Raw genomic sequence first — 16,954 nt, forward strand, 5'->3', positions numbered from 1 at the left:
GCCCAGGAAAGTTCAATCACTTTAGTATTACTGTGGCAAAAATCCATGGTCATTCATCTGAGGAATTATGGCATCCTTTTTGTGTTGCTCGAGTTGATATCACAATGTTTGTGTGGGGATTGTCAGGGAATAGATTTCCATGTTATAACTACAGATAATAAATATTTCTCAGCCCTTACGGGTCTCGAACAGTTCATTATCTTGACTATTCCACAGTTTTCGCTGTTTCTCCTATACATCCCTTCAGTGAGCAAACTAACTTCCATGGACACGTTTTTAGGGGAGTTCTTACTTGATATAGTTTTCTGATCAGAAGGAAAGGTGATGGTCAATCTTACATAACATTTAAATATTGTTTAAAACACAGCGTAAGTTCTTTTGTTCTTTTGGTGTTATATTTCATGGAATATACAGGATGTACCCAAAACTGGTCTGTAAGTGACCTGTAGCCGGTTTATAATGAAATTTAAGACTGCTGCCCAGTTTATATGTGATCATTATTTGGACAGTCACTTATAAACCAGCTATAGGTAAATCCTGAGCACAACTCAAAGTGTCGAGGCATAAACAATTTCAGGAGAGTTTCAAAACATTTTTTGAATAGAATAGAAAAACCAGCTGGTGTACCTGGACTCCTACATCATGGCACCTGCCCCTTAACAGCTGGTGTACCTGGACTCCTACATCATGACACCTGTCCCTTAACAGCTGGTGTACCTGGACTCCTACATCATGGCACCTGTCCCTTAACAGCTGGTGTACCTGGACTCCTACATCATGGCACCTGTCCCTTAACAGCTGGTGTACCTGGACTCCTACATCATGACGTCTGTCCCTTAACAGCTGGTGTACCTGGACTCCTACATCATGACGTCTGTCCCTTAACAGCTGGTGTACCTGGACTCCTACAGGGTGTCTGGACTCCTACATCACACCTGCCCTTAACAGCTGGTGTACCTGGACTCCTACATCATGGCACCTGCCCTTAACAGCTGGTGTACTGCCCTGGACTCCTAACATCATGGACGACCTGTCCCTTAACAGCTGGTGTACCTGGACTCCTACATCATGGCACCTGCCCCTTAACAGCTGGTGTACCTGGACTCCTACATCATGGCACCTGTCCCTTAACAGCTGGTGTACCTGGACTCCTACATCATGGCACCTGCCCCTTAACAGCTGGTGTACCTGGACTCCTACATCATGACGTCTGTCCCTTAACAGCTGGTGTACCTGGACTCCTACATCATGACGTCTGCCCTTAACAGCTGGTGTACCTGGACTCCTACATCATGGCACCTGTCCCTTAACAGCTGGTGTACCTGGACTCCTACATCATGACGTCTGTCCCTTAACAGCTGGTGTACCTGGACTCCTACATCATGACGTCTGTCCCTTAACAGCTGGTGTACCTGGACTCCTACATCATGGCACCTGTCCCTTAACAGCTGGTGTACCATGACGTCTGTCCCTTAACAGCTGGTGTACCTGGACTCCTACATCATGGCGTCTGTCCCTTAACAGCTGGTGTACCTGGACTCCTACATCATGGCACCTGTCCCTTAACAGCTGGTGTACCTGGACTCCTACATCATGGCACCTGTCCCTTAACAGCTGGTGTACCTGGACTCCTACCATGGACTCCTACATCATGGTGTACCTGGACTCTACATCATGTCTGTCCCTTAACAGCTGGTGTACCTGGACTCCTACATCATGGACCTGCCCTTAACAGCTGGTGTACCTGGACTCCTACATCATGACGTCTGTCCCTTAACAGCTGTGTGTACCTGGACTCCTACATCATGGCACTCTGTCCCTTAACAGCTGGTGTACCTGGACTCCTACATCATGGCCTTAACAGCTGTCTACCTGCCCCTTAACAGCTGGTGTACCTGGACTCCTAACACGGCTGCCCTTACAGCTGGTGTACCTGGACTCCTACATCATGCCTGCCCTAACAGCTGGTGTACCTGGACTCCTACATCATGGCACCTGCCCTAACACTGACTGGCCTACTATCATCCTGGACTCCTACATCAGACGTCTGTCCCTTAACAGCTGTGTACCTGACTCCACTCATGCCTGCCTTAACATGTGTACCTGGACTCCTACATCTGCACCCCTTAAACTGGTTCCTGACTTCATCATGCGTCTGTCCCTTAACAGCTGGTGTACCTGGACTCCTACATCATGACGTCTGCCCTTAACAGCTGGTGTACCTGGACTCCTACATCAGGTGTACTGGACTCCCACTCTGTCCCTTAACAGCTGGTGTACCTGGACTCCTACATCATGGCACCTGTCCCTTAACAGCTGGTGTACCTGGACTCCTACATCATGGCACCTGTCCCTTAACAGCTGGTGTACCTGGACTCCTACATCATGGCACCTGTCCCTTAACAGCTGGTGTACCTGGACTCCTACATCATGGCACCTGCCCCTTAACAGCTGGTGTACCTGGACTCCTACATCATGACGTCTGTCCCTTAACAGCTGGTGTACCTGGACTCCTACATCATGACGTCTGTCCCTTAACAGCTGGTGTACCTGGACTCCTACATCATGGCACCTGTCCCTTAACAGCTGGTGTACCTGGACTCCTACATCATGGCACCTGTCCCTTAACAGCTGGTGTACCTGGACTCCTACATCATGACGTCTGTCCCTTAACAGCTGATGTATTTATAATTGCACCTGGAAAAGTAGGTCCCAGTGTAGAAGGTGGCACAGATATGGCAAACCCACTAAAATGTTTGAATAGTCAGTAAAGAAGCAATACAAAACCGATTTCTTATACAAAAATTTATTTTGTATATCATTGGCAATATATTTACAAAAACATACAAGCATTGAAATGCATTCAGCTAAATTTGCATACCTTGATGGAATGAGACACTTTGGTATGTGTTGCATAGCAAACATATACAACATCACTGAAATCTTGTTATAATGCCATTCACAACCCTGACAACATGCCCTCAATGATTGTACTACTAGATGGATGAGGACTGACCCTAGTACAACCCTCACGGGTATGGTCCCTGACAACATGCCCTCAATGATTGTACTACTAGATGGATGAGGACTGACCCTAGTACAACCCTCACGGGTATGGTCCCAAGTGTTAAAATTCAGTAAAAAATACTACCTATCACGGTAAAACATACAAAAGTAGTGGTAGCACTTGAATCGCACCAATGAATAACATCAATCTGCCTGTACTGGAAGACAAGACACAACTCTGTAATGTCGTACAATGTTCACAAAATGTTTCTGTTTGATTTTAGCATGCATATATAGATTTTATCCATACATGATATGTACAAACCACAAATTCTGTAAAACATTAATCAATCTCATATAATCTGAGTTTCCTGACTTACAGTAGTTAACAGTAAGAAACTATTTTAATTACGGTATAATAACTACAGTAACATTTGGCTGTAAAAAACGTGCACTAAAGTTTAATGAAATGGCAGTACTGTAAAATGGTTTGGCAAGTTTGGAAGTCTTCAAGCTACAGTATGCATCCACTACTCATTCACAGGTTGTAGGGAAAGCAACACAATGTTTGAAAATATCACAAAGACTTAAAATTATTTACAGCAATATATTGCACAATAAATAATGAGTTAGCCATTATTAACAACATACTTACAACTTAAAGCCTCATAAAACAAAACCAAGTAGAGAATACCTTGATTCCTCTGCTACATCTCAGTGTTATTGTCTGGTTCTACTATACTCCACAACAAATTCATTATTGCCTAGGACATCAATAGCCATTTTTGTTTCGTTGAAAATATGCAATGCGAAAATGTTATAAACATCATTATAAAGTTGATTAACTTAAATCCTGACAATATGTAAACACAAATTAATTGTGAGTAAAATCATCTGTTGTTGGTTTGTATGTTTCCTGCATGGATATCTGAATGTACCTGGACCAGGGTCATGTTCAGACAACCCCAAAACGTCTGGCTTTCATAATGTTACTAATGCAGCTTTATAAAAGTTTCAGATTCAAAAGATGTGTCCATTACTGTGCAGTAGATTTAAATGACAATCTACCAAACGTTTGAGGTGCTTTTAGTGGCAAAAGAATGAGTGAAACCATGGTTCATTGCTACTATCTCAGAATACCTCAGTAGTGCTGAGTTGGGGCTGAGGATTTGAGATATGAAGTCACACCAACAAAAGCAACATGCTGATTAGTTAATGTTAAAGGTCATATGAACATGACCCTGGTCATCAGATGTAGCAAGGAAGAAAGCCAGGAACAGATGATTTTAATCAGATCGATATAAATTAAATGGAAGACGAGGTATACTGTTATGTGTAAGGGAGACTATACTTTTCCTCCTTAGAAAAGATCACATTTTCTCCCATACTTCACAGGGATATCCCGCGGTTGCTAGGGAAAAGATAACTCTATCTTACACAGGGGGGTGTAAGACAGCTCACACGCGCTAGACAATAACGTGACGTCATCAATACATGCGGCGTAACTGCGCCGCGCATTGTAGATGACGTCATCAATTTTGATGCATAACAACGTTCCTGCAATAATGGCGCGATGAAAAAGCTGGAAACCATGTGGAATCTCATCATTTTTTCTACTAAATATGGGAGAAAAAGAATCAAACATGGGTCTGTGAAGTGGACAGGGATATCTCAACCCTCGTGAAAGATATTGGCCGTCAACCCTCGGCAAGCCTCGGGTTGACCAGCCAAAATCTTCCACTCGGGTTGAGATATCTCTGTCCACTTCACAGACCCATGTAAGATTCTATTAATCCTTAGTAGAGCACTTCACAGATAAAATAATACTGCAGCTACATATAGTACCACAGCAGAAAAAGCAATGATTTAACATAGAGCTTGGCTGGGGCCGCAGCATGGTCAAGCAGATATAGACTTTGTCATGACTTTAGGACAACCATTCAAATAGATGAGATATCGGTAGAATGAAACCAACACTTATGTATATAAATAACTATCCAGAAATATATGTTGGGTGGAGGCAACAAATTGCCCTTAATCAAGCATCACTATTGCTTTGGCAACGATATAATATGACTAGGTATACAAATAACATTCTCCCTCACAAAGGTATGATATCTATACAGAGGCCACACTTCTGATGTTTGGCCCCTTTACAGGTTATTACAAGCATCATGAATTAAATGAGACTCACTCCCAATACACAAAATAAACACACAAATAAATATGAAGGATGGAACAAAAATAATTTACATGGAATAGAGGGATCTCCTGAACCAAGAACTATTTTGTAATGAAATAGTCTTGAGCACTTTTAGATTCCTGTACATGATATAAATCTGAACATTCTCACATTTACTATCAGTCTAACATAACATTCCTTTCTACTCATCGTACACAATCACAACATCACACACAAGCTTCACACTCTCATTAAAGTGTTCATTGTGAATCGACCTATTCATACCATAATAATTAAATTTTATTTGTTTTCATACTAAACACGACCAATCAGATTCTTTTTCTTCATACTACATGTACTATGAAGAAAAAATCTGAGAATGACACGAAACCCTGACTTTATCATGACGTCACTTTTGAATCGTCGATGTTGCATATTGATTTAGAAAAAATAATCCATTGGAAAATCAATGGAATCGTACATTTAAATATGTCTTATGTTATCAAGTAGTCTAAAAAAATTAATTATAAACACTGATGTAACTATTTTTTAACTTCATCAGGGTATGAAATATATTTAGTTTGCAAACTTTTGTAAGACAAGTTCTTTCCATGTTTCCTTACCACAGATGAGTTCCTTAAATTTGGGTATAGGTTACTGATTTTCAGCCTCAAGTTTTTGAGTTACTATTTGCTCAAACTGCTCTAAAAGTTGATTCCCAAATCTCTGTTCAAACTGCTCTAAAAGTTGGTTTCCGAATCTTAAAAGCACTGGTTCCAGCTCTTCCCAAGACTTGGTGTTGCTCTTGGAAAAGTCCTCTGGATCGTCGGTTCGAGATAGTAGATCCGTAAATGTCTGCCTGTTTTTCCGCAGAGCTTCCGTCAATATTGAGGACGCTTCACTTGACTTGTTGTCACTATAAACCTGTGGCATACAAAACAGCTAAACTCGGTCATGAGGCTACATTTCAGTTATAAAATCCTGAAAATAAAATGCTATGAAAATTTTAACAAATGAAGGTAAAGTATCATAAAATAGTAGATCGATGTCACCAATGTCCTTAGGCATTCAAATGTCAAACAAAATCACCATAAAATAGCCTGTTTACAGTTCTTTACTATGAACGTGTATTTTTTTAAAGTCTTATTATAATCTTTAGTTTTAGTTGTCATTGTAGCTCACCTTATCACACAGATCTGAGACTTTGTTCACTGACTGTTTTAGCTCTTTTACTGCCTCCATACAAAGCTGTAAGTAGTCTGTAAACACAAAAGTCAGATGACAAGGATAAAACATTATATTTACATTCACTTACCACTTTTACTATATAAAATAACCAACACAAAGTGAAGTCTATGGGGGAATAACTAACACCAAAACGTAACCTTAATGACGTCACTAATGTTGACATGTTACGTCAACTGATCGCCGTCAAAATGGCTGTTCCATCTTGTGAATTTAATTGTCGTTAATAAACCGTTTTCCTGGTCTAACTTAACCAATGTTAATGTAGAGACCCCAAAATGATTTAATAATGTAAATGTAAGTATAAACTATCCTCCTATGGCATCTATGGTCTATATAGATGCCAAAGCTTTGCAGAAAATCATCTTATAATGTGCTAGCATGCAATATGAAGATTGTCTGCAAAGGAACTAGTTTAATGCTTAAACAAACAAGAGGCCCATAGGCTTGAACGGTCATCTGACTTCTGGCACAATACAACACCTCAAAGCATATACATGTAGTAGTGACAAGACCAAGAACTCTTTTAATAGAAGTTGCTGATATATTTGATGAATAAGACCTTGGATGAAGGTCAAGGTAATTTGTTTAAATAAACATGGTATCTCTTCATGCAAACGTGCTACAAGTCCAATATCGGGTCTCTAGGCCTCTAAGCTATACAAAAAAAGTTATTTAAAGATTTTAGCATATTTGACCCTGTGAACTTGAATGAGGGTCAAGGTCATTCATTTGAACATATTAATTTGGTAGCCCTTCATCCAAGCTTGTTACAGGCCAAATATCAGGTCTCTAGGCCTCTTAGTTATTCACAACAAGTTGTTTAAAGATCTTAGCCTATTTGACCCCCGTGACCTTGAATGGCAGTCAAGGTTATTCATTTGAACAAACTTTGTAGCCCTTCATCCCAGCATGATACAGGACTAGTATAAGTACCTTAGGCCTTACGGTTATTGAGAAGAAGTTGTTTGAATAAAATGTTTACGCACGGCTGACGGCGGCACGACAACCGACGGTGCATGATGACTAAAGGTCATCCTGACCTGAGATGGCCATAAATCAGTACTACCAATTTTAAACCAAAATCTTAAACAATCAATATGTATTTGTCTACGAGAGTTACCTACCCTGTTTCCGGGAACTGATGGGAGTGAAACTGTTGGAGACATCGGGTGAACCATTTAGTGTTGATCTGTTAGAGATGACTGATGATGGCGTTGATCTGGTACTGGACGTCGGCCAGTCTGACTGGAGGTTAGGGGCGAGGTTGGTGGGGGTTGAGGTACTAGGCTGGTCCCTGTCATTACCTGGACTCCCAGACACTGCCTCTAAAGCTTTACTCAGTGATAACCTTCAAGGATTTAACCGATATTGGAAATTATTTACAAAGCATGCATGGTGACAGTAGGGGTAATGTACAACATATGAAAGCAACCTTTACATTCAAAAGTCAAGAGTTTATCTACTCATAGTTAAACTTACTGGTCAAAGCGTTGATAAAAAATGTTATCAAGTTGTTTGAACTGTTGGAAAATAACTTTGTTCATCAGACTAAACAATTGATAATTTGGTTGAATTACTTGATTGTTAGATTATATTTGAAGCTTGCTTGTATAACTTTTGCAGACTGAAAATTTGGTCTCTTTTTGTGTTTTTGCATACAATCAATTTATTTTATTTTTGTTTTGTTGATTATTATCTAATTACAATGGAATTATAGTAGTGTTAAACAAAATATAATTGATATCTTAGTTTATTTTTGAAGTTTAAAGATTGATATGTAAGCTAACCAGTCATAGCATACTACACTGTGAATGAACAATGTTTCTACAATGTAGCAATTCACTGAAGTAGTTATTTTATATACTTTGTAACATTTCTAACAACTTGATAACATTTTTCATCAACGCTTTGACCAGCACTGTATACATTATTAACTGGTCCAAACAGAACATTTTTTACCACTGAATTCACCCTCAGAACTGAATGATGAGGTTTTCTATAAGACAGAATCATACAAATCTTACCTTTTAGTGCTGAAATCCAGCTCAGAACTGAATGAGCAGGATTGTACGGTGGTGTCCTGCGGCGGCGACTTTTCTGAGCCCTCATCAGAGTCTGATATATCGTAAGCTAAATGGTAGTTACTTTGAGGACTGACACTATTAGCAGACGAAGCGAACAGTTTGGCAGCAACATCAGAGTCAAGACTCGAACCAATCCCTGAGGAACTTCGTGGGCTGAGTGTAGAGCTGACCGGAGAGCCAGATTTATTAGTGGCCGAGCCTGGTGATTTACTCGGGGTGAGGGTGATGTGAGCAGTGGAGGTAGAGCGCGGACTAGACTGAGGAGAGGTGTGAGACTGAAGCATGGCGATACGCTCCTTTATACTGGATGTGTGTGCTAAACCATCATCGTCATCGTCCTCAACCCCAGAAAACTGACTTACAGACGACAGCCCCGGGTGTGAAGGACAGTCCCGCTCAGGTAAGTCATTAGGACTTACATCCAGCTCTGACAGATTCTGGAAGGCTGCTTCCATCAAGTTTTTAGTGCGCATCTCTGCTGCAGTTTTCTCAATCTCATTTTCTATTTCCTTCTGCCGTGACTGAGGAGATGAGGTGGTGGTAGTACACGTCACTGATGAGGATGAAACAGTTGTCATGGTAACACTGGTGGCACTCACAGTATTGGCTGCTGTGAACATTGGGAATGTTGACGAATGTGTAGATTGTTTACTAGTTGATAAGTTTGAGCGTAAATTTGATTTTGTAGATGAGCTTGTTGAAGATGATTTAGAATAAGATGTCTTTGAAGATGACGATGTAGAGGATGATGTAGTTGTGATTGCTGAAGAGGTGTTGGAGGATTTGGTGTTTGACCCTAAGATTCCTGATTTCCCCAACAGAATGTCTTTAGCCTGAGCTAAGGTCAGTTCTGACACACCCTTACGATTGGACTGAACTGCTCTTCGTAGGAATGTGTCCTGCTTGCCCTTGCCAACCACACCCTTGGAAGGTGGGGGCATCAGATCTTTGTCATCATGACTAACTGTCGACTTTCTCACAGTTCTACTGTCTACACTAACTGCTGGGGAGGCAGGCAGAGATAGTCTGCCCGCCCGAGAGGCACTACTGCTACGTGCAGTCTCCCTCTTTGTACCAACACCACTTTTTGCCTCTGTTTGATTCCTGGAGGAAGAAGTCCGAGTTTGAGAACTTTTCTTTGAGGAAGTTTTTGGTAGATCCTCATCAAGAAGATCACTGTCAGATAAACTAGCCTCCAGACGTTTTGACGCAAGGTCGTCACAGTCTTGGTTACTGTCTAGGGCCTGTGCTAGGTTTGGAGTTGAGGTATACATGGAGGATAGTTTCTTAGCTTCCATACGGGGTCGTGACTTAGGCAGGGACAAGCGCCCACCACCACTTAAATTTGTCATGGACGTGCTCTTGGTGAGGTTGGTGGAATGTTTTGGCGTCTGTTTGTCCTGCTGCTGAGACAGGTTGGTGGAGGATCCCAGCGACTTCTTAGCTTTTGAGCTTTCCGTCTGCCTATAGAGGGAGCTTTGTGACAGAGATCGAGGTGTCACTTTCTTTTCTCCACCTCTGGAAGGTACCTCCACACTGACTTCCCTTCGCTTCTTTTCTCGCTCTAGAGTAAGTGTGGACGGTCGAGACCGGCGGGTTGAGGACTTGTTGGTGGGTGTTCTCTGGTCACTGCTATCCTCACTAGTCGATGACCGGCTGTCCCACTAGTCGATGACCGGCTGTCCCATAGGGGTGTAGCTGTAACAGGCAACAGTATATATATATAAACATGTGAAACACAAGACATTCACTGTAAATACATTAAACCATAATCCTGGTAATTATCTACATGTAAAAATGTATCACTTAATATGTAAGATGGTGTCAAACAGCAGATACAGATGACACTAAATATAACATCTAGTTAACCTCTACACTATAAAGTGCTTGCATTATCATAGATACCTTAATCTACAAACTATTTCACAGAGAATTCTGTAGCAGTAGTTAGAGAGTATACTGGAGTACACTGTAAATATTAAGGTGAGTATAGAGCTGACCACCCAGATATAGAAACCGTCACACCACATCCCAGCCTATCTATAATATTATGTGATGTCACAAAAACTGACATAGAGTGAAATCATGTTCAGCTTCACACTTGAGGACATAGAATCAGGCGTGTCTGCTGACAGTCACTGAGTCAGCCATGTCGATGGTGTGAAGACCATGTCATGGTTGTTAAGACAAGAAGTAGATGTGATGGGATGTGGTACAACTGGTGAGCCCACTGTGGTACAGCTATTCTATTACAGTGCTCAGTAAAACATATACACAGTGTTTGTATCACAGCGGCCTCACAATTATAATGTGGCTATATATAATAATGCTAGAACAAAGATCAAATCATTAGAAACTCATACACCAAAGCCAGTTGTGAAGGTTACACACAGAAAATCATCGAAATAAATGAAAATCTAGGATCTGCAAATATCTATGGAAAAAACACATCTACATGAGGCACAATCAGGTTCATCAGGGGAATAACAACAAAATCACTAAAAATAAAAAAAATCAACAGTTTTTGATAAATCCATGCTTCAGCACCTGTAAACATAAAACCATGCGAAAGTTCTGAATGTAGACTAATACTACTTATAATGTCAGACAAATCAAACTCTAAAGCAAGAAACAAAAGGTTCAGGAAAAGCCAAATTAGGCAATAACAAAAAATGATTTCTAAAGATAAAGCACCACAGGGCCAGTTTTCAACTGAGCAAAGAAAAATACCTTACTACTGACTAGCTAGTGCAGAACGAAAAATACGACTTGATCAGTACCTCTGGCTTGATGTTAATGTTAGCTCAGAATATGGATTTAAATATAGGTGTAATACACATGATAAATACAGTGAGTATTTCACCAGAGGTTATGATCTGAAAGAGATGATAGTACAGAAGGTACCTCCTGGAAATGTGCCGTCTGTCGGCAAGGTAACCAGGGCAGGTAACTTCAGATAAAGAACTTATAAATATAGAAGCTCTAGATTAAAGGCAGTCAAACTAGAGGGTAAGGTTCCAGCGACCACTAATACAACCAAAAGAATCTCTTTGTGATAGTATTATGTATCATCAGAAAAATTCCTCATGGTGGTATGATGTGTCGGCATCAGCAATGCATAAACGGGGTCCAAGATCTGGGTGTACAGGTATCAAAATGTGTAAGATTATGGAACAACCACAGTCCAATAACTCTCCTTTTAGGTTAGCTTACTCATATTCACAAATTCTGTGCTCAAAATATTTGTATACCCTCAAAAACGTAATTAAAAGAATTTGGCCTGTTGACAAATATGCAACCATCACTTATGAATATAGTGGCGTCCTTGTTTAAATATTGACATTCCAATTAGTAAATTAGTGAACAAAGCTCAAAAAACATGCCAACACAAGCAGCATGGATACAATTATCAGTGTGTTGGCAATTATCCCCAAATATTAAACACTTGGACAGGTGTAAACACCATTCGTATTTATGAGTGCTCCATGCATTGCCACGGTAACGTTACCCCTGTTTGGGCCAGGCTGGCGCAGTGCAGTGGGAGTGGGGATCCGGCTGCGCCTTGTAGGCCTAGTTTTAGTAGTAGAAGCTGGTGTGCCGAGGCGACACACTTTTTTACCCTGAGACTTGATGACTGGAGTGTTGGGATTCGAGGCACTATGCATACAAGATGGCTTCTCCTCAAATATAGGTGTCTTTGGGAGGTCAAAACTTGACCAACAGCGACGTAATGATTTGGAAGTATGAGGGCCTAGGAAGATTAAACAGTTTGTAGCATGATTACCGAATTGCCTCCCTTTGGTACAAAGATACATCTCTGAAATCCTTTAAGTTGATAGTTTTACTCTATGGCTATACATAATCAAATAATGTAAAAATGTTAAAACTATTATTCAGTGATTTATATATATTTATTTCTATTACATAAATCACATCAATATTCTTACCATAGGGAAATAAGTAATTTATTAGGAAAGATTTTAGTTTTCTTAATCAGAAAAAATCAATGACTAGCAGAATGTCAAATGTCAGAATTTGTGAAGATAACCTGTCAGGTAAGGAGTTGTATAGAGATATCAGTTCTATTGTAGCTCTCTGACGTTGATAGATCAGAATGGAAAGAAGCATGCAACAGACTACAGTGATAGAGTGTCATCCTGTAAACTGGTCTACATGGCAGGAGGACAAGTGAAATTCTATGTGTAGTAATCAATGTGACTTGTCAGCTGTCCGGCAATAGAAAATCTCCAATAGCGTGTGAATCTCCATTAGCATGTGAATCTAAGTGCCATGTGGCATCTAATAATGCCTCTAAAACATATCACACAAGTTTCCTATAGAAAACAAGCATTTTAAGGAATAATAATCAAAATACAGCATGTTCTATACTTCATAACCAATCTTTCTATATTACATAAATAATATGCAGGCTTTACTCTCACAGAGACGATCATTATCAATGGAATAGCAATGATGTTCTATATTTCATAACCAATCTTTCTATATTACATAAATAATATGCAGGCTTTACTCTCACAAAAACTATCATTATCATTGAAATAGAAATGATGTCATCATCAAGAATGTTGAAGGGGTACATGCAATAAGGCAGGGTAAAAGGTAAAGAGGGATTGAGGTTTGTAGCTGAGGCTATAGCATTGGAGTTGGAGTGGGGTGTTTATCTGGGTGTGGGGTTAGGTTAGGAGTGGGGTATTTATCGGGGCGTGGGGTTAGGTTAGGAGTGGGGTGTTTATCTGGGCGTGGGGTTAGGTTAGGAGTGGGGTGTTTATCGGGGCGTGGGGTTAGGTTAGGGGTGGGGTGTTTATCGGGGCGTGGGGTTAGGTTAGGGGTGGGGTGTTTATCAGGGCATGGGGTTAGGTTAGGAGTGGGGTGTTTATCTGGGCGTGGGGTTAGGTTAGGAGTGGGGTGTTTATCGGGGCGTGGGGTTAAGGTTAGGGGTGGGGTGTTTATCGGGGCGTGGGGTAAGGTTAGGGGTGGGGTGTTTATCAGGGCATGGGGTTAGGTTAGGAGTGGGGGTGTTTATCGGGGCGTGGGGTAAGGTTAGGGGTGGGGTGTTTATCTGGGCGTGGGGTTAGGTTAGGGGTGGGGTGTTTATCGGGGCGTGGGGGTTAGGTTAGGAGAGGGGTGTTTATCTGGGCGTGGGGTTAGGTTAGGAGTGAGGTGTTTATCGGGGCGTGGGGTTAGGTTAGGGGTGGGGTGTTTATCAGGGCATGGGGTTAGGTTAGGAGTGGGGTGTTTATCGAGGCGTGGGGTTAGGTTAGGAGTGGGGTGTTTATCGGGGCGTGGGGTTAGGTTAGGGGTGGGGTGTTTATCTGAGGCGTGGGGTTAGGTTAGGAGTGGGGTGTTTATCGGGGCGTGGGGTTAGGTTAGGGGTGGGGTGTTTATCGGGGCATGGGGTTAGGTTTAGGAGTGGGGTGTTTATCTGGGCGTGGGGTTAGGTTAGGGGTGGGGGTGTTTATCGGGGCGTGGGGTTAGGTTAGGGGTGGGGTGTTTATCGGGGCGTGGGGTTAGGTTAGGAGTGGGGTGTTTATCGGGGCGTGGGTTAGGTTAGGAGTGGGTGTTTATCTGGGCGTGGGGTTAGGTTAGGGGTGGGGTGTTTATCTGGGCGTGGGGTTAGGTTAGGGGTGGGGTGTTTATCGGGGCGGGCGTGGGGGTTAGGTTAGGGGTGGGGTGTTTATGGGGCGTGGGGTTAGGTTAGGAGTGGGGTGTGGGCGTGGGGTTTTTAGGGTGGGGTGTTTATTTGGGGGTGGGTTAGGTTAGGAGTGGGGTGTTTATCTGGGCGTGGGGTTAGGTTAGGAGTGGGGTGTTTATCGGGGCGTGGGGGTTAGGTTAGGAGTGGGGTGTTTTATCTGGGCGTGGGGTTAGGTTAGGAGTGGGGTGTTTATCGGGGCGTGGGGTTAGGTTAGGAGTGGGGTGTTTATCTGGGCGTGGGGTTAGGTTAGGAGTGGGGGTGTTTATCTGGGCGTGGGGTTAGGTTAGGAGTGGGGTGTTTATTGGGGCTGGGCGTGGGGTTTATCTGGGCGTGGGGTTAGGTTAGTGGGGTGTTTATCTGGGCGTGGGGTTAGGTTAGGAGTGGGGTGTTTATCTGGGCGTGGGGTTAGGTTAGGAGTGGGGTGTTTATCTGGGCGTGGGGTTAGGTTAGGAGTGGGGTGTTTATTGGGGCGTGGGGTTAGGTTAGGAGTGGGGTGTTTATCTGGGCGTGGGGTTAGGTTAGGGGTGGGGTGTTTATCTGGGCGTGGGGTTAGGTTAGGAGTGGGGTGTTTATCGGGGCGTGGGGTTAGGTTAGGAGTGGGGTGTTTATCTGGGCGTGGGGTTAGGTTAGGAGTGGGGTGTTTATCTGGGCGTGGGGTTAGGTTAGGGGTGGGGTGTTTATCTGGGCGTGGGGTTAGGTTAGGAGTGGGGTGTTTATCTGGGCGTGGGGTTAGGTTAGGAGTGGGGTGTTTATCTGGGCGTGGGGTTAGGTTAGGAGTGGGGTGTTTATTGGGGCGTGGGGTTAGGTTAGGGGTGGGGTGTTTATCTGGGCGTGGGGTTAGGTTAGGGGTGGGGTGTTTATCGGGGCGTGGGGTTAGGTTAGGGGTGGGGTGTTTATCTGGGCGTGGGGTTAGGTTAGGGGTGGGGTGTTTATCTGGGCGTGGGGTTAGGTTAGGAGTGGGGTGTTTATCTGGGCGTGGGGTTAGGTTAGGAGTGGGGTGTTTATTGGGGCGTGGGGTTAGGTTAGGAGTGGGGTGTTTATCTGGGCGTGGGTTAGGTTAGGAGTGGGGTGTTTATCAGGGCGTGGGGTTAGGTTAGGAGTGGGGTGTTTATCGGGCGTGGGGTTAGGTTAGGAGTGGGGTGTTTATCTGGGCGTGGGGTTAGGTTAGGAGTGGGGTGTTTATCTGGGCGTGGGGTTAGGTTAGGAGTGGGGTGTTTATCGGGGCGTGGGGTTAGGTTAGGGTGGGGTGTTTATCGGGCGTGGGGTTAGGTTAGGAGTGGGGTGTTTATCTGGGCGTGGGGTTAGGTTAGGAGTGGGGGTGTTTATCTGGGCGTGGGGTTAGGTTTAGTGGGGTGGGGTGGGGTGTTTATCGGGCGTGGGGTTAGGTTAGGGGTGGGGTGTTTATCGGGGCGTGGGGTTAGGTTAGGAGTGGGGTGTTTATCTGGGCGTGGGGTTAGGTTAGGGTGGGGTGTTTATCGGGGCGTGGGGTTAGGTTAGGGTGGGGTGTTTATCGGGCGTGGGGTTAGGTTAGGGGTGGGGTGTTTATCGGGGCGTGGGGTTAGGTTAGGAGTGGGGTGTTTATCTGGGCGTGGGGTTAGGTTAGGAGTGGGGTGTTTATCGGGCGTGGGGTTAGGTTAGGGAGTGGGGTGTTTATCGGGGCGTGGGGTTAGGTTAGGAGTGGGGTGTTTTATCGGGGCGTGGGGTTAGGTTAGGGGTGGGGTGTTTATCGGGGCGTGGGGTTAGGTTAGGGGTGGGGTGTTTATCTGGGCGTGGGGTTAGGTTAGGAGTGGGGTGTGTTTATCTGGGCGTGGGGTTTAGGTTAGGAGTGGGGTGTTTTTCTGGGCGTGGGGTTAGGTTAGGGGTGGGGTGTTTATTGGGGCGTGGGGTTAGGTTAGGAGTGGGGTGTTTATCGGGGCGTGGGGTTAGGTTAGGAGTGGGGGTGTTTATCGGGGCGTGGGGTTAGGTTAGGGGTGGGGTGTTTATCGGGGCGTGGGGTTAGGTTAGGAGTGGGGTGTTTATCTGGGCGTGGGGTTAGGTTAGGAGTGGGGTGTTTATCGGGGCGTGGGGTTAGGTTAGGAGTGGGGTGTTTATCGGGGCGTGGGGTTAGGTTAGGGGTGGGGTGTTTATCGGGGCGTGGGGTTAGGTTAGGAGTGGGGTGTTTATCTGGGCGTGGGGTTAGGTTAGGGGTGGGGTGTGTTTATCTGGGCGTGGGGTTAGGTTAGGAGTGGGGTGTTTATCGGGGCGTGGGGTTAGGTTAGGGGTGGGGTGTTTATCTGGGCGTGGGGTTAGGTTAGGAGTGGGGTGTTTATCTGGGCGTGGGGTTAGGTTAGGAGTGGGTGTTTATCGTGGGCGTGGGGTTAGGTTAGGGTGGGTGTTTATCTGGGCGTGGGGTTAGGTTAGGAGTGGGTGTTTATCTGGGCGTGGGGTTAGGTTAGGAGTGGGGTGTTTATCTGGGCGTGGGGTTAGGTTAGGGGTGGGGTGTTTATCGGGGCGTGGGGTTAGGTTAGCAGTGGGGTGTTTATCTGGGCGTGGGGTTAGGTTAGGAGTGGGGTGTTTATCTGGGCGTGGGGTTAGGTTAGGAGTGGGGTGTTTATCTGGGCGTGGGGTTAGGTTAGGGGTGGGGTGTTTATCTGGGCGTGGGGTTAGGTTAGGGGTGGGGTGTTTATCGGGGCGTGGGGTTAGGTTAGGGGTGGGGTGTTTATCTGGGCGTGGGGTTAGGTT

The 16,954-nt window shown here is 44.1% G+C and overlaps 1 protein-coding gene across 1 annotated transcript in view; it reads right to left on the reverse strand.

The window, feature by feature from the left end:
- Positions 1-2,790: 2,790 nt before the first annotated feature.
- LOC138319799 (mitogen-activated protein kinase-binding protein 1-like) overlaps positions 2,791-16,954 on the reverse strand; it is a 173,989-nt gene continuing 159,825 nt past the window's right edge. Inside the window, exons 32-36 of the mRNA XM_069262932.1 lie at positions 12,132-12,337; positions 8,461-10,184; positions 7,561-7,784; positions 6,371-6,447; positions 2,791-6,112 (exon numbers count right to left, since the gene is read on the reverse strand). Of these exons, the coding sequence (XP_069119033.1) occupies positions 5,843-6,112; positions 6,371-6,447; positions 7,561-7,784; positions 8,461-10,184; positions 12,132-12,337 (2,501 nt within the window). The 3' untranslated portion in view covers positions 2,791-5,842. The remainder of the gene's footprint in view (positions 6,113-6,370; positions 6,448-7,560; positions 7,785-8,460; positions 10,185-12,131; positions 12,338-16,954) is intronic.

This window comes from Argopecten irradians, chromosome 3 (assembly GCF_041381155.1).
Source record: "Argopecten irradians isolate NY chromosome 3, Ai_NY, whole genome shotgun sequence".
Lineage (NCBI taxonomy): Eukaryota > Metazoa > Mollusca > Bivalvia > Pectinida > Pectinidae > Argopecten > Argopecten irradians.